The sequence below is a fragment of the Macrobrachium rosenbergii genome, chromosome 13, assembly GCF_040412425.1.
Source record: "Macrobrachium rosenbergii isolate ZJJX-2024 chromosome 13, ASM4041242v1, whole genome shotgun sequence".
NCBI classification, from domain to species: domain Eukaryota; kingdom Metazoa; phylum Arthropoda; class Malacostraca; order Decapoda; family Palaemonidae; genus Macrobrachium; species Macrobrachium rosenbergii.
This window is the reverse complement of record NC_089753.1, coordinates 25,416,973-25,440,867: the sequence shown is the minus strand read 5'-3', so window position 1 is coordinate 25,440,867 and position 23,895 is coordinate 25,416,973. Positions and strand designations below refer to the sequence as shown.

The window sequence follows — 23,895 nt, the reverse complement described above, 5'->3', positions numbered from 1 at the left end:
TGCATTAGATCTTGTTCAGAAGTGTCATAAGTTTTCTTGGTTTATTGTGTGTATGTGTGTTTTCACTTTGTCAACATACTTTAAAAGTTTTTTTTTTTTTAATTTTCTTTTATTGCTTTTGCCAGCAGTACTCCTGTGTTTTTCTTAGTTTGCATTTTTTGTGTTTGTGTGCGTTTTAACACCTTTATGTCTTCCAAGGATATAGATCCTTACCTCTTGTCTACAGCATGCCTTGAGCAGTTTCGTGCCCCCCAACAGCTTATCTGTAAGACAAGCCATAATCTCAGGACTTAAACTTGTTTCATGCTTGCAGACATCTTTTGGTGTCCCTGCCTCTGCAGCCTCAGATTTTCCCATGGCCATGTGTAGCTAGGCATTGTTGGCCAAGCCTGTTGTTGCTGAAGAGTGCCACTGTTCAGATGATGTCTTTCCACTATCTTCCCCATTCCCCAGGCTCTGGAGTGATCAGTATGATGTTAGCACTGTACATGTAATGAGGATAGTCATCTGCTCATGCCTTGAAGTGCCTTCTCATCCTCCTGCCCAATTAGTACCGTACCACTGACTGTGCCTGCTTCCTTCCAGACTCTTGTGGAAACTGCTTCACTTGTCTACTTGTCCCATGCCTCTGTGTCCCACTATATCCACTCAGATGGCTGGCCATGCTTTGGGTCCTGTCACCCACTCCATACCTTTTGTTGCTTTGTTGTCTGCCTTTCTTTCCACTGAGGCTTCTGTTACTCTGCCCATCCAGAGGATCATGTGGTACTTGTGGAGGAAGACTTGCCAATTGAGGTAGAACCTGTGGACCTGACAGGTATTTCTGAACCTTACAGGACAGAATGAAGGAGCTGTATCGTACTTCAGTTTTCCCTGAATTTGGTTGTGTTTATTAACCTCTTTTTCTCTCACACCTTAATTATATCTCTCTGCTCAATCTTCACAGTCATTGTGGAATTTCACCCTTTTCTTTCCTTTGGTGTCCTGAAGACTTTATGGCTATTCTTTTCATGTTTTTAGGGACATCTTTGGAACCCCAGTTGTATATGCAGAGTTTGAGTAGCTACTCCAGCAGACTGCTGATTATTGTTACTCACATTGAATGGACAGGAGCAGGGACCATCATCTTTCCCTGGATTTGACATGAAGGCTGTTCCAACAGTGACTAAGAAATACCAAGGTCCAGTGATTGCCCTTAACATATTTCCCATGTGTCCAGTGGGGTTTCCTAACAAGGGCTTTTTGCACTTGCTGATTGTCTGTTAGAGGTTTCTTCCGAACCCTTGACCAGCCTATTGCTGTAAAGCTGTGCTTGTTGGTTGGTGCGCAGACCCCCAGTTTGGACTAAGTTTGGACTAAATCTGCCATTTTTATGGTAACGAGAGAGGTGATTGCTAAGGATGCCCACTCGCATCTTTTCTTGATCCATAAGTAAACTGTACACTATTTTTATGAGGAGCTCCTGGCAACATACAAAGGACCAGTGCAAGTGGTTTTACAAGGAAACCAATTCTTTTGGTGTCATAACCAAGGCATACTGATGGTCCTCCCTCTTGAGCATGCCTGTTACTTCAAAATTGAGTCGACTTTTACTTATTCACGATTGGGAAGGTTGGCTTTTCAAAAATCTGCTAGACCTCTCTTTAGCCAAGTGTTGAACCTGTTCTTGTTCCACAAGTCCATGCTTTGACGGCCTGAGTAGCAGTTTAACCTCCGCAGCTGCTCAGGAGGCAGTCTTCATGTTGTTTAACTCCACTTATTTGTCATCTCAAGATAGCCATTGACACCCAAAAGACAACAGTTTGACTAAGACTCTATATTCCAACAGGACTTCACAGTCCTCAACCTCATCATTGCCCTCCAGACATCAGTACCTGACTACCCCCAGCAGGATAGCTGTTACAAGAAGGTAGTGGCCTAGTTGATGTGCCATGTAAGCAGCAAGATCCTAGATAAAGAAGAAAAGAAGAAATGAGGGGGAAACTCGTATAGACAAATCATGCTCTGGTGCAGGCTTGCCTTCAGAGAATATGGAGTTTGTTAGCAGATGTAGGGGCATAACCATTGTGTTAAAAGTACTTAGTCAACGTTACTTACTCCCACCCCCATTGTTGAAGGCAAAACATTTTGGCTTTTACAACCACAACTCTGACAGGTTCCAGACTTTGGAGGATAAAGTAAAACAAGGATTACAGTTGCTATGTAGTACAGGAGGCAATTGCAGCTGGAGACAAACCATTAACTTGGGTCGTCTCAACAAGATTTCATAGCAAAATTCCTTCAGGATGGAAACTGTAAGAATCATTGCAGAGATGTCCAGTAAAGGGAATCTTCTAGCATCCCTGATATGGTCTTTGGCATAAGCAATTGAACCAGAAGATTGCCTATGTCAGTGACAGCAGGGCCGGGAGATTGTACACTAATGTGGTGGTTTCACAGGAGTTCCTGCCCTTCAGTGCTGACCTGACACTCACTGATCAACCGCTTGATACTCTGGAAATGTTGGTGCTTCAAAGCTTTCTGGTTCTGATGAAGGTTGTGAGTAGTTTGCTGGTGGAGAACATCAGTGATTCCAGGTGGCCTTCCTGTGCTTCCCCCTTCTACAGAGATACTGATATTTACAGGTGCCTCAGATTAAGGGAAAAGGTTTGTCCAATATTATTTTGCTAGTGGTGCACAGTTCCAGGTTTCCTGCTGGTCTGAAGAGAGCTCCTCAAACAGCCAAGCTTTCCTTGATTGTCTAAACTTCAAAAGAGCATATTTTCAGAGATAACAGCAACAGCCATTGTGAGACTGCAAAACTTTATTACCTCTGCCTGGAAAAGTGGAATTTTTTGCTAGTGGTGTGATGGATGGGGTAGTGATCGAGTCAGTGCCACTTCCCTTAATCGCCGTTGTATTTGTCTTTCTTCCTTTATACATGAGGGTATTGGTATCCACTGTTTAAGGGCATAGTTCCACATAACTGTAGGATTTTAACCATTGTGGCCTAGACTTCCAAAGAATTGTCAATCTACTTCTGACTTTTTTGGGTCAGCTGTTCTGTACAGACCTCTGCATCCTCCTAACTGGTATCTTGCATTAGTTCTTTAGAGCTTGCTTAAGCCTACAGATTAGTCCCTCCATTAAGTGCTGCTACACAGTCTCAAAATTGTCTCCCTTTAGGCAAGTCTGTGAACTGCATGCCTGGAAAGTTCGTGTGTAAGACACCTCTCCTTCAGGATTTTATCATTGTGTACATCACCATTCTGGTGTTGCTTTCATTCACCAAAGTTGAAGAGAATATGTTAGTGTGTGAGGGCAGAACAAACAAGACTTAAATGTAGAGGATAAACCCTTCAGGACTGATCCTTCATGACATTCTGCAAGCTGACAACATTAAATTTTAGAGAAAACAGTTTTTGTCTGGCAGGGACAGGTTGTCTCGAGGGCATGGAAGTTCAACGCTGAACAAAAGCTTTTGCTGTGAATATAATCTTGAATTATCGTCATCTTTACTTTTGGTTACTTGGTAATGTCAATCTGAGTTTACTTGTAGGACATCGGTCATGAAAGGTTAGTTGCGTATTCTTGGAACCAGTGTCTGGTGCAAGTCATGTTTTGCCTGGAGGGGAGGGAGCTATCCATTCCACCTCATTCTAATCAGTCTCACTCCACATTCTGGCACTGACAAGAGGCACAGAACATCCTACATTGAAAGTGACTACTCATCACTCCCCTTTCAGAAGCTTTGCACCTGAAAAAAGTCTTATTTGTTTTTATTTATTGTTTTTTTTTTTTTTCTTCTTTCTTCTTCTTCTTCTTCTTCTTCTTCTTCTTCTTCTTCTTCTTCTTCTTCTTCTTCTTCTTCTTCTTCTTCTTCTTCTTCTGCCAATCATTGGGTTAGTAGAGACTTGACTCTTCTGATGTTCACAAGTTCTTTTACTTTTTTTGTATTTTGGATATGTTGCCAACATGTGGAAATTCAGCAGCTCAACTTCTTGCTAGAATTGATTCAGGCATTTATAAGATTAAAGGGTTAGTGGCATTACGTACTATTTTATAATAAACATGTTTTTTCATAATCTTTCTGTTGCTAAGAATGTACCCTTCTCCTTCCCCCCATGGAATTTCTTTTCCATCTTCACCTTCATAAAGAAGTGAACTAGATACACATGGGTGTACCATATATAGGGCTAGTATCTGCGTGTCCTCTGTGTGGATTTAGTCTGATGAGTCTAGGTTTTTTGTGACAAAAATAAAGCACTTACTGTATATGATCTGATTGGTTTGTATAAAAAAAAAAATATCACTTAGAACTAAAGCAAAAATTAGTTGATTGTGGTACAGTACCATAATTCATGCTAATACTGCCACTTATATTTCTGTGAAAACTACTAAGTATCCAGGGTCACATTTTTTGTGTACACAAGCGACTTGGTTGTTGGATTGGAAAACAAGATTGTTCAGTATGCCGATGATGCGAAACTTGTGGGTGTAGTAAAGTCTCCCCTTTTGAGAAATGAAGCTGCCTTCAACCTCATTTGGCACATGGACCAAATCAGGGAATGGTGTAGTCGGTAGTATGAGGCTGAACTCCATTAAAACAAAAATACTGTTGATTAGCAGATATTGTACAGATTTCCTACCCCATCCTCCACTTCAAGTGGTTAGAACTTTGCTGAACGAGTCTGAATCTTAGCTATTCTAGGTGCAACCTGTGACTCACAGCTAACTTTTGAGAAACCTAATGAAAGTTTTAGCAAATGCTGCATAAAAGTTAGGTATTGTTCATAAGGCCTCAGTGATAAAATCCGTGCAACCTGTTTTAGGTCATTTGTACTCCCTTTACTAGAATACTGTTCTCCTGCTTCTGGCAGAGATTTATCTCTTTTAGATAGAGTGGTTTGTGGTGGTAGGTTTCTGTTTCCTAATAGCAATAGTTATGACTTGAACCATCGACAGATGGTCTCTTGTTTGCCACTTTTTAATAAGTTGTATTTGAATAGAGATCTTTCACAATTACAATTGATCCCTGATCCCCTTTATCTGCTGAGAGCAACCAGATTTGCAGAACAGCAGCACCAGTGTGCGGTAAACGTGCCTCGTCGTGGAACTTCCCACTTTCAGAGGTCCTTTATTCCTCAGACCCCTGGACTGTGGAACGACCTCCTAGAGGGTGTCATGCAGTCGGAACTTCAGAAGTTCAAATGAGGGTGCAGTGCATTACTACCCTAATACTACTCTCCTTACATTTTAATACATTTTTATCTGTTTGTTAATTTACTATTTATTTTCCCTTTTTTAATAAGTGGGATCTCTTCTTTCCGTATTTTCCTTTCTCTCTCTTACTCCTTCCTAATGAACACCATATTCTTTGGAGACTTGTATTTGAAGTCAGTGCCCCTGTGGCTGTGTTCCATATGAATAGGTTTCATCGTCTGAATATAGTAATAATAATAATATCTACTCTCTACAGACATACATACATATAGGTGCTTTATTGACTATTGTCAGTGATCTCCCTCTGCATTCTTCCAGTTTATTGCAGTGCTTCTCTCTCCTATCGTCCTCATCCCCTCAAAGATGTTCCCCCCCATTCCCCTTTTGTGTTTAGCAGAACCCACAAAATTTTCCACCATGCATTTTCATGCTAATTCCGGATAATCCTCTACCCACCTCTGCTGTACCCTGTCTGCCCTCATATATGTGACCTTGTATCAACATACCACATCCAGCCCAAATTACAAGCAGAAATACTAATGCGAAGTAATCTTAGAAGATCTTGTGAAGGCATCAGCTTTCGAAAATAGTGAAGCCACCTTTCTTTTCCATTTTCAAACATTGGAAGCCAGCTATCAAGTTCAATTCTGGGAGGATCAGAAAAATCTATATTAAAGGATTACCAAAAAAAATGACTGAGTCATTTAGATGGACACAACAAACGAATCCGTATGTTACATAGAATGCTATTCACGCAACTACTGTTGTTGCCTGTGAAAAGATAGGGGTCATTTTGTTTCAGATGCAACTGCATATAGATTATATATATAGAATGTTAATGATGGCAAACAATGCTGTGCTCAATATTTGGAAATTCATGGATTAAGCTTAGTAAACCTTACTAGCATATTGACCTGTTCACACTGTAGCCTAGACAGTCTTTTACCAATGCCCCCACTGAATTGCTCATTCAAAAACATTGTTGGACTTGTATAATCATATGAAAACGGTAGTTGACCTGAGTTTTCTTGAAGCAACATGGATGATAGAATGCTAAACAACTTTACCCGTATATGTATGTGTAACATATAATCACCTACAGAAATAATAAAATAATGGGAATGCAGAAATTCTTTGAATATCAAAATGTATGAGGCATATATAAGCCAAAAGACTGGGACCAGCAAACGTCCATGTCCTGAGAATAATCACAGAAATCATGGCAATTGAACAAAACCCTGAAAATTCTAAGAAAATTTTTACAATGAAACAAGTTTTTATATAACCTTGTTTATTGGAGGGCACGGAAGATTATCATCAATATCTTTATGTAAAAGTGTGTTATTATACAAAGTCCATAAATGATAATTACTAATTGCAGTCTAGGAGAGGTGAAAGAGAGCATCTCTGCCGTAAAAAAGGCAGAACGCATTAACTCCGAAAATGCAAACTTTGCAAATTTGATATCTATGGAAAGGGCTGCAAATTTGATATCTATGCAGAAAGATGAATGTAGCCATTATGGTGCAGATATAAGTAGCAAAAAGGGCACAGTTATTAGCACTCAAATATTTAATTTCAATTTTTTCAAAACAGTGAATTTGGAATTAATGCATTTCTACAGTTTTCAAAACAAAGAATTTGAAGTTGCTGTAATGTGTTCTGCCTTTCTACAGCAGATCTGTATAGAAGGCCCCAGCAGGAGGAGGTCTTATTTCTGTAGGCAAGCGACAGTGGAACCAGTGATGACCTCAGAAATCCCAGTGTCCTATGCAAGTAATAGATGAATTGAAGTTTCAGCCATGGATATTACACATAACAATCACCTAAGTCATGATGAGAAATACATCTCCATATGTGCTAGAGGGAGGAATGATAAGTCCTGAAGATGAGTAGGATGAATGACTAGAATTCTATGACCTGTAGTGCATGGCATGCTGAAGCAATCAAAACTTGATAGATAATGCACCACAAACAGATAACAGCATGGAAGAAACTTGACAAGGCCAGTGGCCAGCAGTAAGAGCACTCAGAATTGTTACTTCAGACGATCCCTTCAGGGTAAAGGTCACTACATAAGTAACATGGATACCTTAGGTAGAGCCTAAAGGATAGTGGAGGATGACAGTGCATTTGTGTGTGATGAATCTGAGGAGGCTTGGGACCTCCATGTTCCCACATATTTGGGCGACCAGTTAGTTTTGAAAGGAAAGGTGGATATAGTCCTTAAAGTTATGTGGTCTGCCCTTAGGTTACATTGAGAAGTACCTTTTAAGTCAAGCAATACTGTTGGTTGATACCTCTGATGAATCTCAAGTCTCACATCAGGAGACCTTTGGTATTTGTGTCTAACCTGGTACGCTATTCAGTCATGAGGTTTCTTCAGAGGAAATAGTATTTAATCTTCCTCATCAAAGTATTTACTTTGCATAGTTATACTGCGGCTTTTATAAACATCAGAAACCTGGGAAGTTCTTTTTTTGTTTAGATTCAAATGTCTCTCAGTAAGGTCTGTTGTTTTCACCTTGTTGACTGTTCTTTGGGTGCCTTCCATCCTGCAACCCCAATGTTAAAAGAGGACTACTTTTTTGTTATGGCTGTATTTAGTATAACTTGTCTAGTGGAAACTGCCCTCATGCCGTTAAATTACTTTGGAAAAAAGAATTGGTTCAATGCGAACATTTTAAATATGTATGAATAATGCTTTGTCATGTGTAGGTTGTGAGAGTTATTAAAATTTGGGAAAGTCTCTCAAATACAGTACAGTTTTTCTATCTTGTACATAACCTTTGTTAATTGTGACTGTAAGGACTGACACAATTATGAATATCAGGTTGTGACATGTAAGACTTTTTTTACACAAGTGTAAAGAAATGTGTGTGCCTTCTGCGAGCCTGATTGAGCAGAATTTAAGGAACATTAGAGATACTTTGTCAAGAAATCTGTATCCTTTTTAGCACACGATTCACATTCCTAAAATGTTTTATTGTAAGCCTTTTGTATAGTATAGATTCTCATAGAAATACTATTAAGTGTATGGTATGACAATTTAGTCTTCAGAACAAAAGTAAATAGGAAAACTTTGTGATGCATTAAGATATAATGAGGACAAATGTTTGATTTGACATTATATTAATTTCTGGTAAAGAAGGTGAAAGAAATGCTAAGGGAACTGATGATAATTTGTGAGGGACAACTTTTGTAATTTGTAAAACATGCTTTAGGTACAGTCTATGGACCATAATTGCTACTAATAATGTGTAGGCTGTCACATTCTGTTTTTTTTAATGCAGTAGTGGTTTATGGGAGTCAGACTTATGGATCCCTACAAAATTGATCCAAAAGACCTCACATTTAATTTTTTCAAAAGACTCGGAATATATTTACGAGCCCTTCAGTGTTCTCGAAGTAAACCTGTAATGTTTGCCTGGGGTGATCAGCCTTATCCTTAAACCTGCATTTAATAATTATTCTTATGTCATTAAGGATACAATGATTCATCAGACAGGAAGTTGTACAGTCAATAAATTTTTTTGCATTTAAAATTTTTTTTTATATAATCATTCAATAATAATCCTAATGGGTTCCGGCACTTGGTCTGCAAGACCTAAATTTCGTAATCAGTCAACCACTAATTACTGTTAGGGTTTGTTAGATTACTGGTATCTTAAACCTAAGTGTACCCGTGGCTTCTGATGCTTCATTCCAAACTTGTGCCCATCTCTGTTCCCTGTTTGCTGTAACATCTCCAGATATGAAAACCTTATGCAGCAGGAATTCACGGAGTGTTCTTGCCATTCGGCAAGTCTGGATGAACCATAGAAGCACTTGACATTGTCTTTTCTTTTTGAGATTAAATAGTCCTTTCCTTCCTTGTTGAGACTAAATAGTCTTTTCTTTCCTTTAACTATGAAGAAGGTTAGAATATTGAATGACGCATGATCAAGTGTTTCACGATCAACCATATCTTAAAAACTGGAATCTGTGATTGAAGGAGATGTGAGCAGAGTAGATTGTGATAAAACTTGACATTTATGATAAATCAAAAGAAACATTTAAATATCAAAGGATAAAGGTACCACAACTTCAGAAAACGATAAAACTAACATTTATAGATCAGAAGAAACACTTGAATATCAAGGATTCAGCCTTAGAGCAAATCCTTTTTGGTCAGGAAATATATCCAGTTGGGGGTTGTTGCATTGTAGGTAATACACATGCTATTTTATTCCAATCCAGTTTGAATAATGGATGGCTAAGGGTTGATTGTTTGGCAGTTTTGATTTTTGTAAATTTGGAAATTACACTCAGTTCAGGGCTAGCTGTTTATGAGAATCTTTTGCTACTGGTGTGGGTGAATGATCTGGCAATCACTGCATATTTTATTTAAAAGGTTTTTATTTCCTTATAATTTATTTTCTACCTAACAAGACCCATCTTTCTGCCACAGTAATGGGATCCACCCTGCTTTATTTCATCCTCTGCTAAACTTGAAAGTGCCTAGGTTGTAGGTTACATCAATTGGTGATCTTTACAATAAAAAATCTTTTAGTGTTTGCGATTGGTTGAAATTAAAGATTAATGAAACTTGTAAAAAAAGTAAATTCACAAATACAATCCGTGTGTTTCTTGGGCTTTGTAAATAGACAAAAATAGAAGGTTGAATGTAGAAATGTTTTACAGTAACCAAAGAATTTAAGCAGGATACGTTTCATAGAAGGTTGAATGTAGAAATGTTTTACGGTAACCAAAGAATTTAAGCAGGATACGTTTCATAGAAGGTTGAATGTAGAAATGTTGTACGGTAACCAAAGAATTTAAGCAGGATACGTTTTCATAGAAATGTAGAAATGTTTAACAGTAACCAAAGAATTTGTAGGGTACAATAGAAGGTTTGTAGAAACAGTAACCAAAGAATTTTTAGAAGGTTGAATGTAGAAATGGTAACAAAGAATTTCATACATTTCATAGAAGGTTGAATGTAGAAATGTTTTACAGTAACCAAAGAATTTAAGCAGGATACGTTTCAAAGGTGGGGCAGGATTCAGAACATTCTCCAAATAAAAGGACAGAGCAATGACTTTAAGGTTCTGAGAGGAATGTGTAGCAGATTGTGTTTGTGGTAATGAAAGTAACAAGTATGACATGTACTGTTTATATTTCTCATTAAATTCTATGTCTTTCACTCTGTACAAAGTTCATTTGAAGTTTCGATCTATTTGGAACTTCTTGAAAATTGGTGATATAAAGCTTAGCACTGTGTACATTTGCCTCATATTTAGAGTGTCTTTAGTCCTGGTAATGTAAGGAAAGTCATTGATATACTATGTATACCAGCATCAGATAGGGAGAGAGTACTGTATGACATTTTGGTAATTGGATTGTTTTGGAAACATTTTATTGGCTCTTCTGGTCAGAAAAGATCTGGACCTGACATAAGATTATGCACTGATGTTTTATCCAGGTTTAAAAGATCAACTTCAGTATAGGATTCAGTTGTGGCAAAGACCTCCATTCCTTCCTTTTTTGCCCCGGTAGGCTCTCTTAAAGAAAATCCGAGTTCGAAAGTCGTTTTAATCGCCCAAGTATAATATGGCTTTTCAGCACGTGTAGACAAGCTATGATAAATGCACCAAGCATCCTAACAGAGGCTTTGATACGACTGAAGCAATATACTGTATACTGTTACTTTATTTTTTTTCGATTGATGTTGCTAGTTTGTATAAAGTATACATGTATGCAGTATTATTGATATTTGTGCTTATCTTAATTTTCTTCCTGCTCTCTCTTGTTGTCGCACCTGGGCATTCCCATTAGTGGAACATTCTTCTCATGCTAATGGCCTTATGTTCTTTCTCCATTTTAATGTTTGCAGAGTTATCATACTGTATGTGGTTTCACATAATGGCATTGTTTTGCTGTAAGGAGGGACTATATTGTGTCCTTGATTTTTCACTCTAGTGTTTGTTCTGTTCTCATCTCCTTTATGACTGTCCTTTTACATTCAGAAAAACTGCTATAAATGGTGTAAATATACCCTGGGATATACCGTATATAAATTGGGCTTGCTTGTTCTTGTTATGTTAATGAATCTTGCTTGGTTTTGCCTATTCAGAGGTTGGTGCCTTTAGCCAGGGTGGTTAATATTGTATTTTCCTGTCCTAAGTGTAAATTTCAGATGTCTTGCTCTACTGATTTCTAGTATATGTTGTTAGAGGTCTGTATGAAAGGATGTTGGTGAGAGAGTGTAGTTTTCAGAGGAAGGTGTGAAGGAAGTGTCCATTATGTATTTTGTAGAAATTAAGATCTCTGCATTGGTGCTTGTCACCAGAGTAGAGAGTTAGGGGGCTCCAGGCCATTTTCAGTTGTAGATTGTTCAGTAGATTGACAGAAACTTTACTTTCAATTGCATTCAATCAAATGTTGTAGTCGTCAGAAGCAGTAGCTCCTGTGAAGACTGTAGCCCTCTAGTGACTGTTGCTGCTGTCACTCCGGTTTTTTATTATTATGATGATTATTTATTTGTATAGTACATAGATATACAATGTTGTCCTGATATTGATTGAACTCTTGTTCATGGATTAACACTGAATATGAAGTCTGGTATGCAGAAAGGAAGTTTGTATGCTGAAAAGTTTTATTCACTGTACAGATTCATTTTAGAGGGATGATTTTTTTTTTTGTATTCACCACTGGAGCACTGATTTTGGGAAATAATACAAGTTGCTTTTATTGTATGAATAAATTTGTGCCGTAGAGGATACCCAGACAATTAGTTCTGATTGTTTTCTACACCTGACATTACAAATTTATTTATATCGACTATTTGGAAAGCCTATGTTTGTGGGTATTTCCTGACGTTTGTTCTGAATTAGCTTAACTTTCTGCAAGAGCTTTTGATTTTGATGTAAGTTGATAATTAGAAGTGAAAATAGTTGAGAGATAATTCGAGCTAAATAAAGGAAGTACCCACTCCCCCCAAAAGGAAACTTGATATGTATGATGATGGAAAGTAAAACACGGTCTCGAATCTCTGGTGTGCCATCGGTGAAGTTCTTCACTGACAAACAGTAACTGTATTTGTCTCCTGTGCAAAATCAATGACAATTGTAAATGTAATATGTTTGCCTTACTTGTACAATCAGCAGTACACTGTCAGTGTACTGTGTTACTCGAAATAAAATGAAATTGAGAAAAAGGAAAGTTTGAAACTCTCTCTCTCTCTCTCTCTCTCTCTCTCTCTCTCTCTCTCTCTCTCTCTCTCTCTCTCTCTCTCTCTTAGTGTTTTCTGCCTGTTTGCTGTAGTCTCTCTCTCTCTCTCTCTCTCTCTCTCTCTCTCTCTCTCTCTCTCTCTCTCTCTCTCTCTCTCTCTCTCTCTCTCTCTCTCTCATTGTTTTTCTGCCTATTTGCTGTTACAGTATAGTGACCATAGATGTATATTTTAAAATTTTCTGCCCCTACTTTTGTGTATATTTGCAAAATAGAAATTATAAGAAATGTTTTTGGTCTGCCAGTTGTGGAAGACCTGTATACATTTCATGGAAAATATTGTCTGTTGAATTCCTCAAGGTACAAAAACTTAGGAGCAACATTCAGCATCATTTTTGCTCATTGAAGTTCACACTGGGGCTTGAATCCAGCGTCTCTCATATACCTATCTCCATTGACTCATTTGTCAGGGCACTGTGCACAGTCAGGCAGCAAGACTGATTTAGGTGGTGAGTAATGCACCACCAAATATTATGTATCCAGGAGAAGCAAGAAATTGCAGTTTACTCTAGTAGGTTTGGTGGAGTTGGACTATTTGGATTTTGAAGTACCATAAATGGTTTATGTCCATTTTCAGATTTGAGTATTATTTGCGGTAGGCTGTAGAACGTAACTGCGAAACGAATATGCATTACATATCTTGAGCCCGTGTGTTTTGAGGTATAGCTCATGAGGTTAATAGTTTCTACTAGGACTACTGTGATGTCAGCCATTGTCACTGATTTGTTACAATGAGTATCATTCATTAACTTAGAAATCATTAAAGTTCTGAGTGTTTCCTCCAAAGCATTTTTTCCATATACAAGTATTGTTTAAGGATTTAGAATGCTTAACAGAGTTTGAGCATGGTAATAAAAAACACGTATTTTAATATTAAATGAATCTCATAAGACTTGCATCTGTAACCCAAATACAGTGTTACTGTATTGGATTTTTTTTTTTTTTTTTTTTTACTGAAGGGGTTTATTGTACATTATATGTCTCAGTTGTTTGTTTCATTCACCTTAAGCATATTGTTGACATGAATTTATTAAATCTTGAAAGTTGTGCTGTTTTGTTTTAATCCTTTTCATAAGGAGTAGTTTAAGTGATTGAATACTGTATACTGTATTGCCCTGCTGTAAAGCATATTTATAAGAAGTTGTATTTTTTCCCCAAGAACCATTCTGGTTTTTGATCCGTCGGTTATATTGAATGTTCCTCTTAATGGGATACCAGATGCAGAAGAGTGTAGGGACAAGAAATTTTTTATATGGTGGTAGTTTTGAGGCAGATTGCTGTCGGTAGGTCATGTTGAGGTTCACCCGTGTCCGTTAACTCTAAAAATAAAATTAGTGGGTCAGGATTTTTGTTTAATTCATAGATTTTTTTAATGTATTAGAGAGTTTCTTTTTGCTGTTGCTTCCTGATTTTTATTGTATTCAGTTTCAATTGCCGAGAATAGTTTTGGGGGGACTTGCTGCATGCGTGTATTTACTGTATTTCTGTTACAATAATAATTTCTGAGATTTTCATTTTAGTACCAGATAGAGATCTAGGTAAATGTACATTTAATGGAAGTTTGTTTGCAGTGTTCCTTTGGTCTCTTGCCAACTTGCTGTCCAGCTTCTTTACATTGCTCCAGTTTTCTGTGCTTGTTAATGAACAGATCCTTTAAGCAACCCCTGTGAATTTGGAAATGTTACCCGTTTGGTTACTGTTAGTAATATACAAATAGAATAATAATTATGTGATGATTGTGTTTCCTAAATCCTTAAGACCTCGTCTCATAATGATTTCCCTATTTCTTTTATGGCTGATGCTGTCAGTTTTGAATCCAAAAGTGAAAAATAGGAAGAAACAATAACTGCTAAAACACACTAATAAGATGGGGGAGAGGCGGCCTCAGTTATCGGCGATCCGGTTTATGGCACTTGTCCAGCGATGACGACAACCAAATTTTTGACACCGATTCCTGGTTATCGGTGCTGATCCATGGTTATCAGCAGCACCGGTCCCCCGGTTATCGGCGCCGATAACCAAGGATCGGTGCTATTATCGCCGATTTTTGGTTGTCTGCGATTTTCGGTTATCACGCTGTCGGGAACGGAACCCCGCCGATAACCGGGGACTGCCTGTATGCATCTGAGTTGTATATGCACATGTGTATATGAAATGAAATAGATTTATAATATCCATCCCAATGTCATTGTGGGTTGCTACAGCATCCTACCTGAATCTAACAAGTGGGTTTGTTACTGACTAGAAAGTTTATTGTCCTCATATAATTCCTCGTGTGATTCCGAAAAGTTTATGAAATAATTTAAGGCTTTATAGCTAATGTTGACAAACCAGACAAGACGTAATTACTATCTTATTTTAGAGTCAGTTTTGAAATGTTGGTTTTTTTGGTTCATAAATGTATTGTGAATGTTGTATTTCGTTTCTTACCGTGACAAAAAAATTTTTCCACTACGTGTGGAACTTATTTTCAAGATTGTCCATGAATTAGGACACCAGAAGAGGAGAAATAGATTTGTAGCAAGGACTGTAATGTCTTTCTTTATCCTTTTGTTGTAAAATGCTGTGTTTATATGCGGAAGAAACCTGGGTCTTAACTTATAACTTATGGATAATTCTTCTAGTGCCAGCGGGAAAACCGTTATAAAGAATATAAACAGGAATTGGTGGCATTGAGGTAGGCTGATAGGTCTAGGTGGCAGCTGTCAAACTCCTTTGTGTTTGAGTCAAAGAAGTGACGCTTCATTTTCTTCGTTACAGCCCTTGTAGGAAGATGTGCTATGCTCGTCTCTCTGAAGCTGGTGTTTTTGTTCTTTGCCAGTGTTTTGTGTTTGCTTGCGCTTCTGGGTGATTCTGTGTTTTTGTGTGCTTTGTGCTTCTGTGTTTGATCATGCAACCCCAAGAATCATCTCAGCTTTCAGTCTTGGCCAGCCCTTCCAAACATCAGAGGAAATGGCCTGGTGTGGATGGTTATCCTTGCTCCCAGTTTTTGGCATCAGTTGAGACTGATCCCCACACTACGTGTAGCCGATGTAGAACTAGTGATTGTAATATCACTAATCCATGCCCTGAATGTCATTCTTGGCCTCCTGAGCAGTGGAGGGTCTTTGCCAAGAAGAGGCAGCTTGAGAGAAAGTTGGAGGCTCCGTCTTGGTGGGGGTTCCCTCCTTCGATGGTTGTCACGAGCTCCTTCTTGCCAAATCCTCCAGTTGCTTTGTCTTCTCTGGAACATTTTACCCCTTCCCACTCTTTTATAGTTCGCCTATGGAAGTTTTGGGAGAGAGGTCAGGATACTTCTTTACTAATGCTGCTCCCTTTTTAGGGGGGGCGATACTTTTTCCCCCATACGAGTGGATGCTCAACCATGTTGTTCTACCCTTTCAGAATCCAATGCGCAGAAGATGATAGTATCTGGGCTTCTCTAGGCCTGTCAGGGTCACCAGCCTTAGGTGATCTGTTGTCCCACTACTTGACTTCACGGGGACCTGGGTCACACACTATGACAGTTCCTGTTCCTGCGCCTCTCCCCCTCCCCTGCCTAGTACGTCAGCTGTGCCAACTCCTCAGCTGATTGCTTCGCTCTCTACCCAGCATGTTGTCCTGCCTCCTCCTGCTCCTACCTCTGCCGCACCTCCCGACTCCTTGGTTCAGGCATTAGTTGAGCAAGTTAATGTTATTTTTAAGAGTTATGGGCGTATTGTGCAGATGATACGTCGTAGGACACCATCTCCTTCTTCGTCTTCTTCATCCTACCCTTCTCCTGTGAGGTGATGGCGAGTTAGAGACTTTGTCTCTTCCCAGTTCCATTTATTCAGATTTTGTGGCATCTGGGAGCAAGGTGCTATTCAGGCCCGTTAGTTAGGTTTTACCAATCTGCAAATGAATCTCTGGCCATGATGTTCCATTTTACCATGCAAATACTCAAGCTTACCATAAATGACTACAGCCTTAAATCATTTCTTCAGTCTTGCTGATAATGAAAAGTTGCTCCCCTAGGGTGAAAACGAGGTATCAGCTTTGTCTCAATTCCCTTGATTGTAATTTTTTAAATCGTAAAGAAGAATCCTTTTCATTGGACATCCTTTTACCTGTGACTCATACCGGTAGTTGACATGATTTACAAGGTTGAGAGCATGAAGGAAAAACAGGTTAAATATTTTATCTTCAAACTGTTTAGGTAGTATCTTACAGTCACTTGTTTGTAATCCAGACAGTGGAGTATTGTCTTGTATGTACCAATCATGAACGCTCTTCGTCTGCTGTTATGATTCTGGATGTGCTTACCCTATTCATAACCCTCGTGGCAAGTTGGGCTCGCCATCAAAGAGTCAAAGGTTATTAAATTAGAGGTACTGTACATGGACCATGGCCTAGAAGCAGACAGCTTGTTCCCTTGTTCAGTTTTCCATTTGTCTAATCAGCTTCAGTATATTAGTGGTCTTAGCAATCATAAGTAGTCAGATGTAGTGGCCAGTTATGGTGGGGTGAAGTTGACACATATATATAGTACCTAGAAAGTAGGATTGACTGCCCATCACTCACTAAAGGGATTAATTGGTTTCAATGACTATAGAACAATTTCTTCCAGTGGAGTATCACACGAGCTTTATTTTCTTAAAGGTGCTGAGTTCCTGGCCCACCCCATAAATTTTGATAAGCTGTGGGATTGCTATTCTTATTTTTTTCAATGCAACGATGTACAGTAAGTGTTGAAGTTGAATTATGTTTGCCATAGAAGGGAATTACGTTTGAGAGGTTGAAATAACTCTGCTTTCCCATGCGATATCACAAACTTATATTTACTACAGGGTATAATTTTTATTATATTTATCTAGGGGATCTGTATTAAATTTAACAAATGAATTTGGGCCTCATATTCTTGAATTGAAGCAGCTGCTGATGTTGTTGGAATCCAGGTGCCAAAATAATCAGCATTTACTGATAAAATGTAAATGTATTAAAAGGTGTTTCTGCAATTGCCCAGTGACTTAACCTTATCTCCCTTAGCTAATCCTGCATTGCAATGATTGTTTTCACTTTCTGCCTTGTTAGAAAGGTTTTGCTAGTTGGGATTTGTATAGATGTGAATGATGTACGTTTTATTTAGTAACCTATAAAAAACTATCTGTATAGACTGGTAGAGAGCCAATATACTGTAAGGCACACTTGTATGAGTAGCACTGTTATGTTACCTTGAAAAGCAACGTTGCTAAATTTTGGTAAATCTTTTTCTTTGACAAATAGTTTCTTTGAAGCATCAAGTCCGAGTCGTAGTCCAGTGGTCTTCAGTAGGTTCTAGAAAGGAGTTGTAGCATTTGTTTTGTAATGTTATATTAGTGTTATTTTACTCGGACTTTTTGAAGTCAGATAGCCTGTAAGCCTTTCAATTTGCTTTGACATTTTCATGTTGTCAAGTCGTGGCTGTAATTAGGGTTTGTGTCCTCCTAGGGCCTAAGCGCTGTTGCTGAGGAGACGGCTGCAGCAAGGGTCTACCCACGTGGCGGGAGTTGGACGCAGCAGGTATTCCAGTGTCCATATTGCAACAGGTCGACCTTCAAGCAAATGAGTGATTTGAAGCGACACATAAGAACTCACACGGGCGAAAAACCTTTCAAATGCCCTTTCTGTGACTATCGCTCAACGCAAAGTACCCCCGTCAAAGCCCACGTGCTCAAGCGCCACTCATCTTTTCGCAAATAAAGACATTCGAATGACAGTGAGTCATGTACGGGGGACGATGAATTGCGTGAGTGGATTGACTTCATTGGGAGTGGCGTGCTGTGCATGTAGAGGGTATCGGCAGGTTTGAGTTGCACACAGGGTAGTTGTTTTGCTGTTTGGTGTTTCATTGATGTATTTCAAAGTGCCAGTTCTCCAGTCTCTAGATAATTGCCATGGATGATGCGATAAACAGTGTGCTGTGTAAGGACTATTAGTTTTCTTTGTACAAATTTTTTAATGTAAAAACTGTGAAATTTATGATTTTACACAAACATATATTAATTGGTACATATAAACTGAAATTATAAAAAGTAAAGCACTTGTATTGTATTGAAACTTACTGGGCCATATGCGCATGAAAGTAAAATATTATACATATTAGTTTTCCATTTATACCTAAAAGTAATGGTAACCTAATTGTTTTGGCAGTAAATGTAACATGTGTTCACTGTTTTTTCCTTGTACAAGTTTAGTTGCTTGTGTTGCAAAAGAAAAGATGAAGTAGAGGTTTTAGAAAGCATAAACCCAGGAATATTGTACATACTAAGTTTGTAGTCTGAATTGAATATATTTATATTAAAGTTGACCTGTTGTAATGATTTACCTCCCCGTGATTTGAGAAGCTTGACATTTTGAGGGTAAGTCATGAAAGATCGTTCTGTATACAAACATTTATGTAGCAGCAGTGAGAGATGTATTCTTAAACAGTTGTATTTTTTTTAATAAGATATGTTGTGAGTACTGTAAATTTGTAAAAATCTGTGACGTTAACCCTGTGCGCTTTTTTGGGAGGGGATGAAGTACGTTTTGAACTCTTGATTTACTTATAAGACTTCCAAGTGGGATAATATCTCAAAACAAAAATTATATTGAAAAACGAAAAGAATAATAAAGACTTGAATCGAATGGCAGGCAGCAGAAGAGACGCATCTGTCTCCGACGCTGCCAAAAGTAAAGTGGATGCGTACCAACTGGATGGAGGGGATTACCTCCCCTTCCATCAGTAGCCAGCTACCAATATCCACCTTGTTTTAAGTTTAATGGCCGGCTTCAGCTTGCTCTGAAAGTAAGTCCCCTATCCAAGGGTTTGTATGTTCGGAAAAATACAAAGTACTTTAAAATTTGTCATTTTAGAAGTAGCAGCTGTTTTGGTCTTCCAAGGATTTCTTTATATACGATTCTCAGTGTGTGTACCGTATGCTTTTGAGGTTCAGAGGTGATGATGTGTTGAGTTTTTCAAGTTTAGTTGTGTAGGTCCTTCATTTTATTAATAAGACTTCCTAGTGGGTTGATCATGGTAAATGTTGCTGGCATATCTGGTTTTTGATGCAGGTAGACAGAGGCACAGAGGATGGAGTAAGACTTAAATGCTTCAAGATCCATGATTAAACTCAAAAGCATTCCCTTCAAGTTTGGTAAAAAAAAGTCTCAGCATTTTAACAAAGAGTAGCAATCTACTTTGGGTCTGGTGATCAGTTTCTGATGAGTCAGGGTGACTGCGTAGTTAATTTTGACACTAGGTTGAAATTAATAAAAAAAAAAAAAAAAAAAAATATTTCCTGCATGCACATAACCTCAGTTTTCCTCATTTTATCCCTTCATTGCATTGCCTTTGTGCTCCTCCTGTGTTGAGACAGTTTAGTAGATACTCTGTAAAAGGGTCTAAAATACTGTACACTGTGCTCAGGCATAGCTTGAGGTTATTCAGATCTTTAAGAGTTCCCATACTGTATCTGGGAAATCTTTGCAGCTTCTCCTCACAGAAAAAAGAAATTTCATACTTGAGTTTTGGAGGACTTCCAGTCTTGCCATTGCATTTTAAACTGTTGCACAACAACCTGCCACTCAAGTTCTTAATGATTGTTATTTCAGTACTTACTTTGGATGTCTGTGAGGCCTCATCCACCACTTGAATTTTTAGTGTAATTTTACTTTTGCCCTTGCGTATGTGTGTAATATTTATTACATTAGTTTTTGGGAGAGGTATTAAATTTCATATTACATTGTTATATATTTGTAAGTATTACCATACTATTTCAACCAAGATTCCTGTCACATTCCCAGTGCACTGGCTGTGGCTGCAGCTAGCATACAGCCAGCCAGCCATCCAATTTTGTACTTGAGCGATTGGGGTTTTTCTTTCAATGTTGAAGGTAAAGGTGTTTTGTCAAGAGTAACTTTTATGACTGTAAGGAGGTGGGTGGTGATGTTGTACCTCTTACGTAGTTGTCCAGTCTTTTACCACTTGCCTGATTTTCTACTGAGCAAGCTGTTATTCAAATTACTACTGAGCAAGCTGTTATTCAAATTACTGGACAGTATGAGTGCAGTTTTACAGCATTTTATTCTCTTCTGGTAACTGATTTTGTTTTCTGCCAAGAACATTGCATGCTTAGCTTTAGGTAGTGGCATTACCATTGTAGTAGCTGTTAAATGAATATAAGCATAAGCCTTTTGGAATATTTTGTTTAGTGAGACAAAGCCTTCTTCGACAGCATGCCCTGGTTAGATATCACTGGGCCAGCCTGGCTGTCAGGAGCGCCTTCGCTGCTGCTGCTGCTGTCACTTCTTCTTCTTTCTCCTCCTCCTCCACCACCACCACCACCACCCCCACCTCAACATCAACATCAGCTTTAGCATCAGCATCTGCACCAACGCCACCAGGAATCGACGTCAAAAACAAGTTTCGTTGCTACTTCTGTAACTACACCTCCGTTGCCAGAACCAATCTCGAGAACCACATGCGCACCCACACTGGGGAAAAACCGTTTGCTTGCTGGTTTTGCCCCTATCGATCTACTCAGAAAGGAAACCTCAGGACTCACATAAAGAATAAGCATTGATGTACTCAAGTCTGTTTATAGCCGAGGAGTAACAGTAGGGAATTTTTGACTTCTCCATTTTCGTATTCTTAAGTTAAAGTGGGTTTATAAACCCCTGTAGCCTTTGTTTAAGCCAATTTTGTGACTGTTAGGAATTTTGAGTTAATTGTTTTACGTAGGTTTGAAGGTTTAAGCTATAACATAGTCACATTGGTAATCACAAGGACGAGTCTGTGTGAAGAGGCCGCATAAATGTTTTGTTCAGTTTGGTGTTAATATATTTGCTTGTCATCCTTTGGCATTTGCAGATATTAAAAATTATGTTGACATTGTCACTTTAGTAGTTACTAGATGAATGTAACTCCAGGAAACAGAAGTGTTTTTAATTTAGGTTAATTTTAAGAGTAGGACATTCACAGCGAGTATTTTACACTCTCAGGCATAGTTACTACTTTGTTGTATTTCTTGTACTGTTTTATAACCTCACTAAACATCCAGGACTGTACTGAAGTCTCAAGCGTGTCAATAAGTTGTATTGTTGAATTTGATTCTTGATTCTAAAGAAGTACAGTTAAAGTGTACTTGGTTTTAGATAATTCAACAGTGCACTGCTTTATTTTAAAGGAGATATGCAGTACCTGTTGTGAATTTCACATGCTGTGTTTAGTTTGTGGGAAGTTGTGTTGAGATTGACCAAAAACATCAATCCTTATTTTCATGTGATTGATTATACTGTATAAAAGTGCTGCTGTAGCGGATTAACATTTTGATATACATGCAGTCCCCAGTTATCGGCTGGCTCAGGTATTGGCGATCCAGTTTTATGGGGCTTGTCTGGTGACGAAAATTGGCAATTTCCAGTGCCGACATGCGCCGTTTTTTGCTTATTGGCGCTTAAACATACCTAACAGAGGTGCAGATCTCCGGTTATCAGCACCGATAAATCACCGACTTTTGGTTATTGGTGATTTTCGCTTACCGTCACTCCGTCGGAATGGAACCCCCACCGATAGCTTGGGACTGCCTGTCATATTTTCTTTATGAATTTCATTTTTTTAAACATTGCAGTCTCTCTTGATTTTAAGTTTAAAAAGTTATTTAAGTGACTTCCAGCTGCTCACGTTTTGACTAAAGGAATATACATATGTTACATTCAGCAGGGCTGAAATGAACGCTACTTTTAGATAGCAAAACTATTATATTCACCTAAGTAACTAAACAAGTTTCTCCTCTCTTATAAGAATTCAGCCTTAGAGAAAAGGTACGTAAAACAAGGGAAAGTTAGTTGTACTGTGGTATATGCAAAATTTTAAGGAATATATTGAGCAATTTTGAAGGAATCATGAACTATTCTGTGACTCAGGGATTCATTTCTATTGACAAGATAGTACGACGTACATTTCAGTGTGCTCTGTCTGTTTATAAGCAAGTGGAAGAATACAACTCGTAGTTCGTCATAAAATGGAGTTGTCCAAGTAAACTTATGATGCTGTGCTTTAAAATTACTGTGACTTGAAAACTAGAATTGCAGGGAGTTGCAGTATGGAATTATAATGTGGTGATGTAGACCTTGAAGGTGGAAGTTGATACAGAATGTCGAAATCAACATATACAGTAACAAAAGATTCTATGTGTAATATAAGTTTTTCATGTGGACTCATTGCTTATATAACCTTTGTATAACTTTTGTATCTTCCAACTTGGAAGGTGGCTTTCAGTAAGGTTTTAATGCAGTTTAATGCAGAATTTGCTCGCTCTCTCTCTCTCTCTCTCTCTCTCTCTCTCTCTCTCTCTCTCTCTCTCTCTCTCTCTTTTTTTTTTTTTTTTTTTTTTTTTTTTTTCTCTCTCTCTTTTCTCTCTCTTTTTTTTTTCTTCTAAGGATAACATATCAGGGAGAGATGTCAGTACATATCATAGTTTCACGGTAAACATATAATTTACAGTAAGAATGGTTTTCTGATGTATTATATATAATTTCTTTGGTTTTTGTATAATTGGCCAATACTAATTAGTTCCATGTTGAGTTGTGTCAGTCAGGGTGATACTTGATGTTTGTAGAGCTTACAATTGATTTGTTTTTCATTAGAATGTTTTTATTTGTGATCATTGGTATTGAAGGAAATCCCATAGTTCTGGGTCACCGTATTTTTTTTGTACACCTGTAATGTAACTAATGGGTGGGTGGCTAGTTAGGCTAGTCTCCAGTTAATAATACAATCTGTGTATAAAAAAAGCAGTAGTAGTTCATGAAACCCTCATATAGTTTCACAACCATTGTTTAGTATTTCTACTGATGATGAAAACCTTGTTTCTCAAGGGACATTCATTAACACACATTAAAAGTCATCGTATAGAGAATTTAAAGGTATTTGAGAATGCTAGATAGTATTAATTTGTAGATATTTTTTGTTGTGCTGAAAAGTGGCTTTCAAATGATGGCAAAAAATATTTGATTTGAAATATGAAAAGAGCAAATGGTTAAAAATCATGCTTTTTATGAAAGATTACACTAGAGCATTGTAAGAGGATTTGGAAGTAGATTTTGAGTGCGTAGGTGACAGAGATTATAGAGAGATGCTAACAGTTACTGAATGAGATATATTTCCTAGGCAATGGAGGTTGGTTTCAACAGTGATATAATAAGAATGGATGGTAAGAAATGAGGAGCAATAGGGTAAGGGCTTGTTCTACTCAGTTGATTGTAGTACTGTACTGCGTGCGTTTTAGGAAGCAAAAATGAACTTGCTGTTGCAGAGGAAAGGAGACTCGATTGCAGTGACATAATAGTTGAACACTCATGAAGATGATGATGATGTTTGAAGACAGCTGCAGTTTTATTACGGATTGCTTTTGGTCAGTTTTACTTCTCAAGGAAATTTAC

At 38.1% G+C, this 23,895-nt stretch overlaps 1 protein-coding gene across 50 annotated transcripts in view; it reads left to right on the top strand.

Annotated features, from left to right (window-relative positions):
* Positions 1-23,895, top strand: part of LOC136845056 (longitudinals lacking protein, isoforms H/M/V-like) — a 252,234-nt gene that overhangs the window by 18,371 nt on the left and 209,968 nt on the right. For 2 of the 50 annotated variants that reach the window (XM_067114853.1, XM_067114858.1), the window contains exon 6: positions 17,920-18,778. The exons of the other annotated variants lie outside the window; for them this stretch is intronic. In XM_067114853.1, coding sequence (XP_066970954.1) covers positions 17,920-18,171 — 252 coding nt within the window. In that variant the 3' untranslated portion in view covers positions 18,172-18,778. Of the gene's footprint in view, positions 1-17,919; positions 18,779-23,895 lie in introns of those variants that run through there. 50 annotated transcript variants of the gene reach the window in all.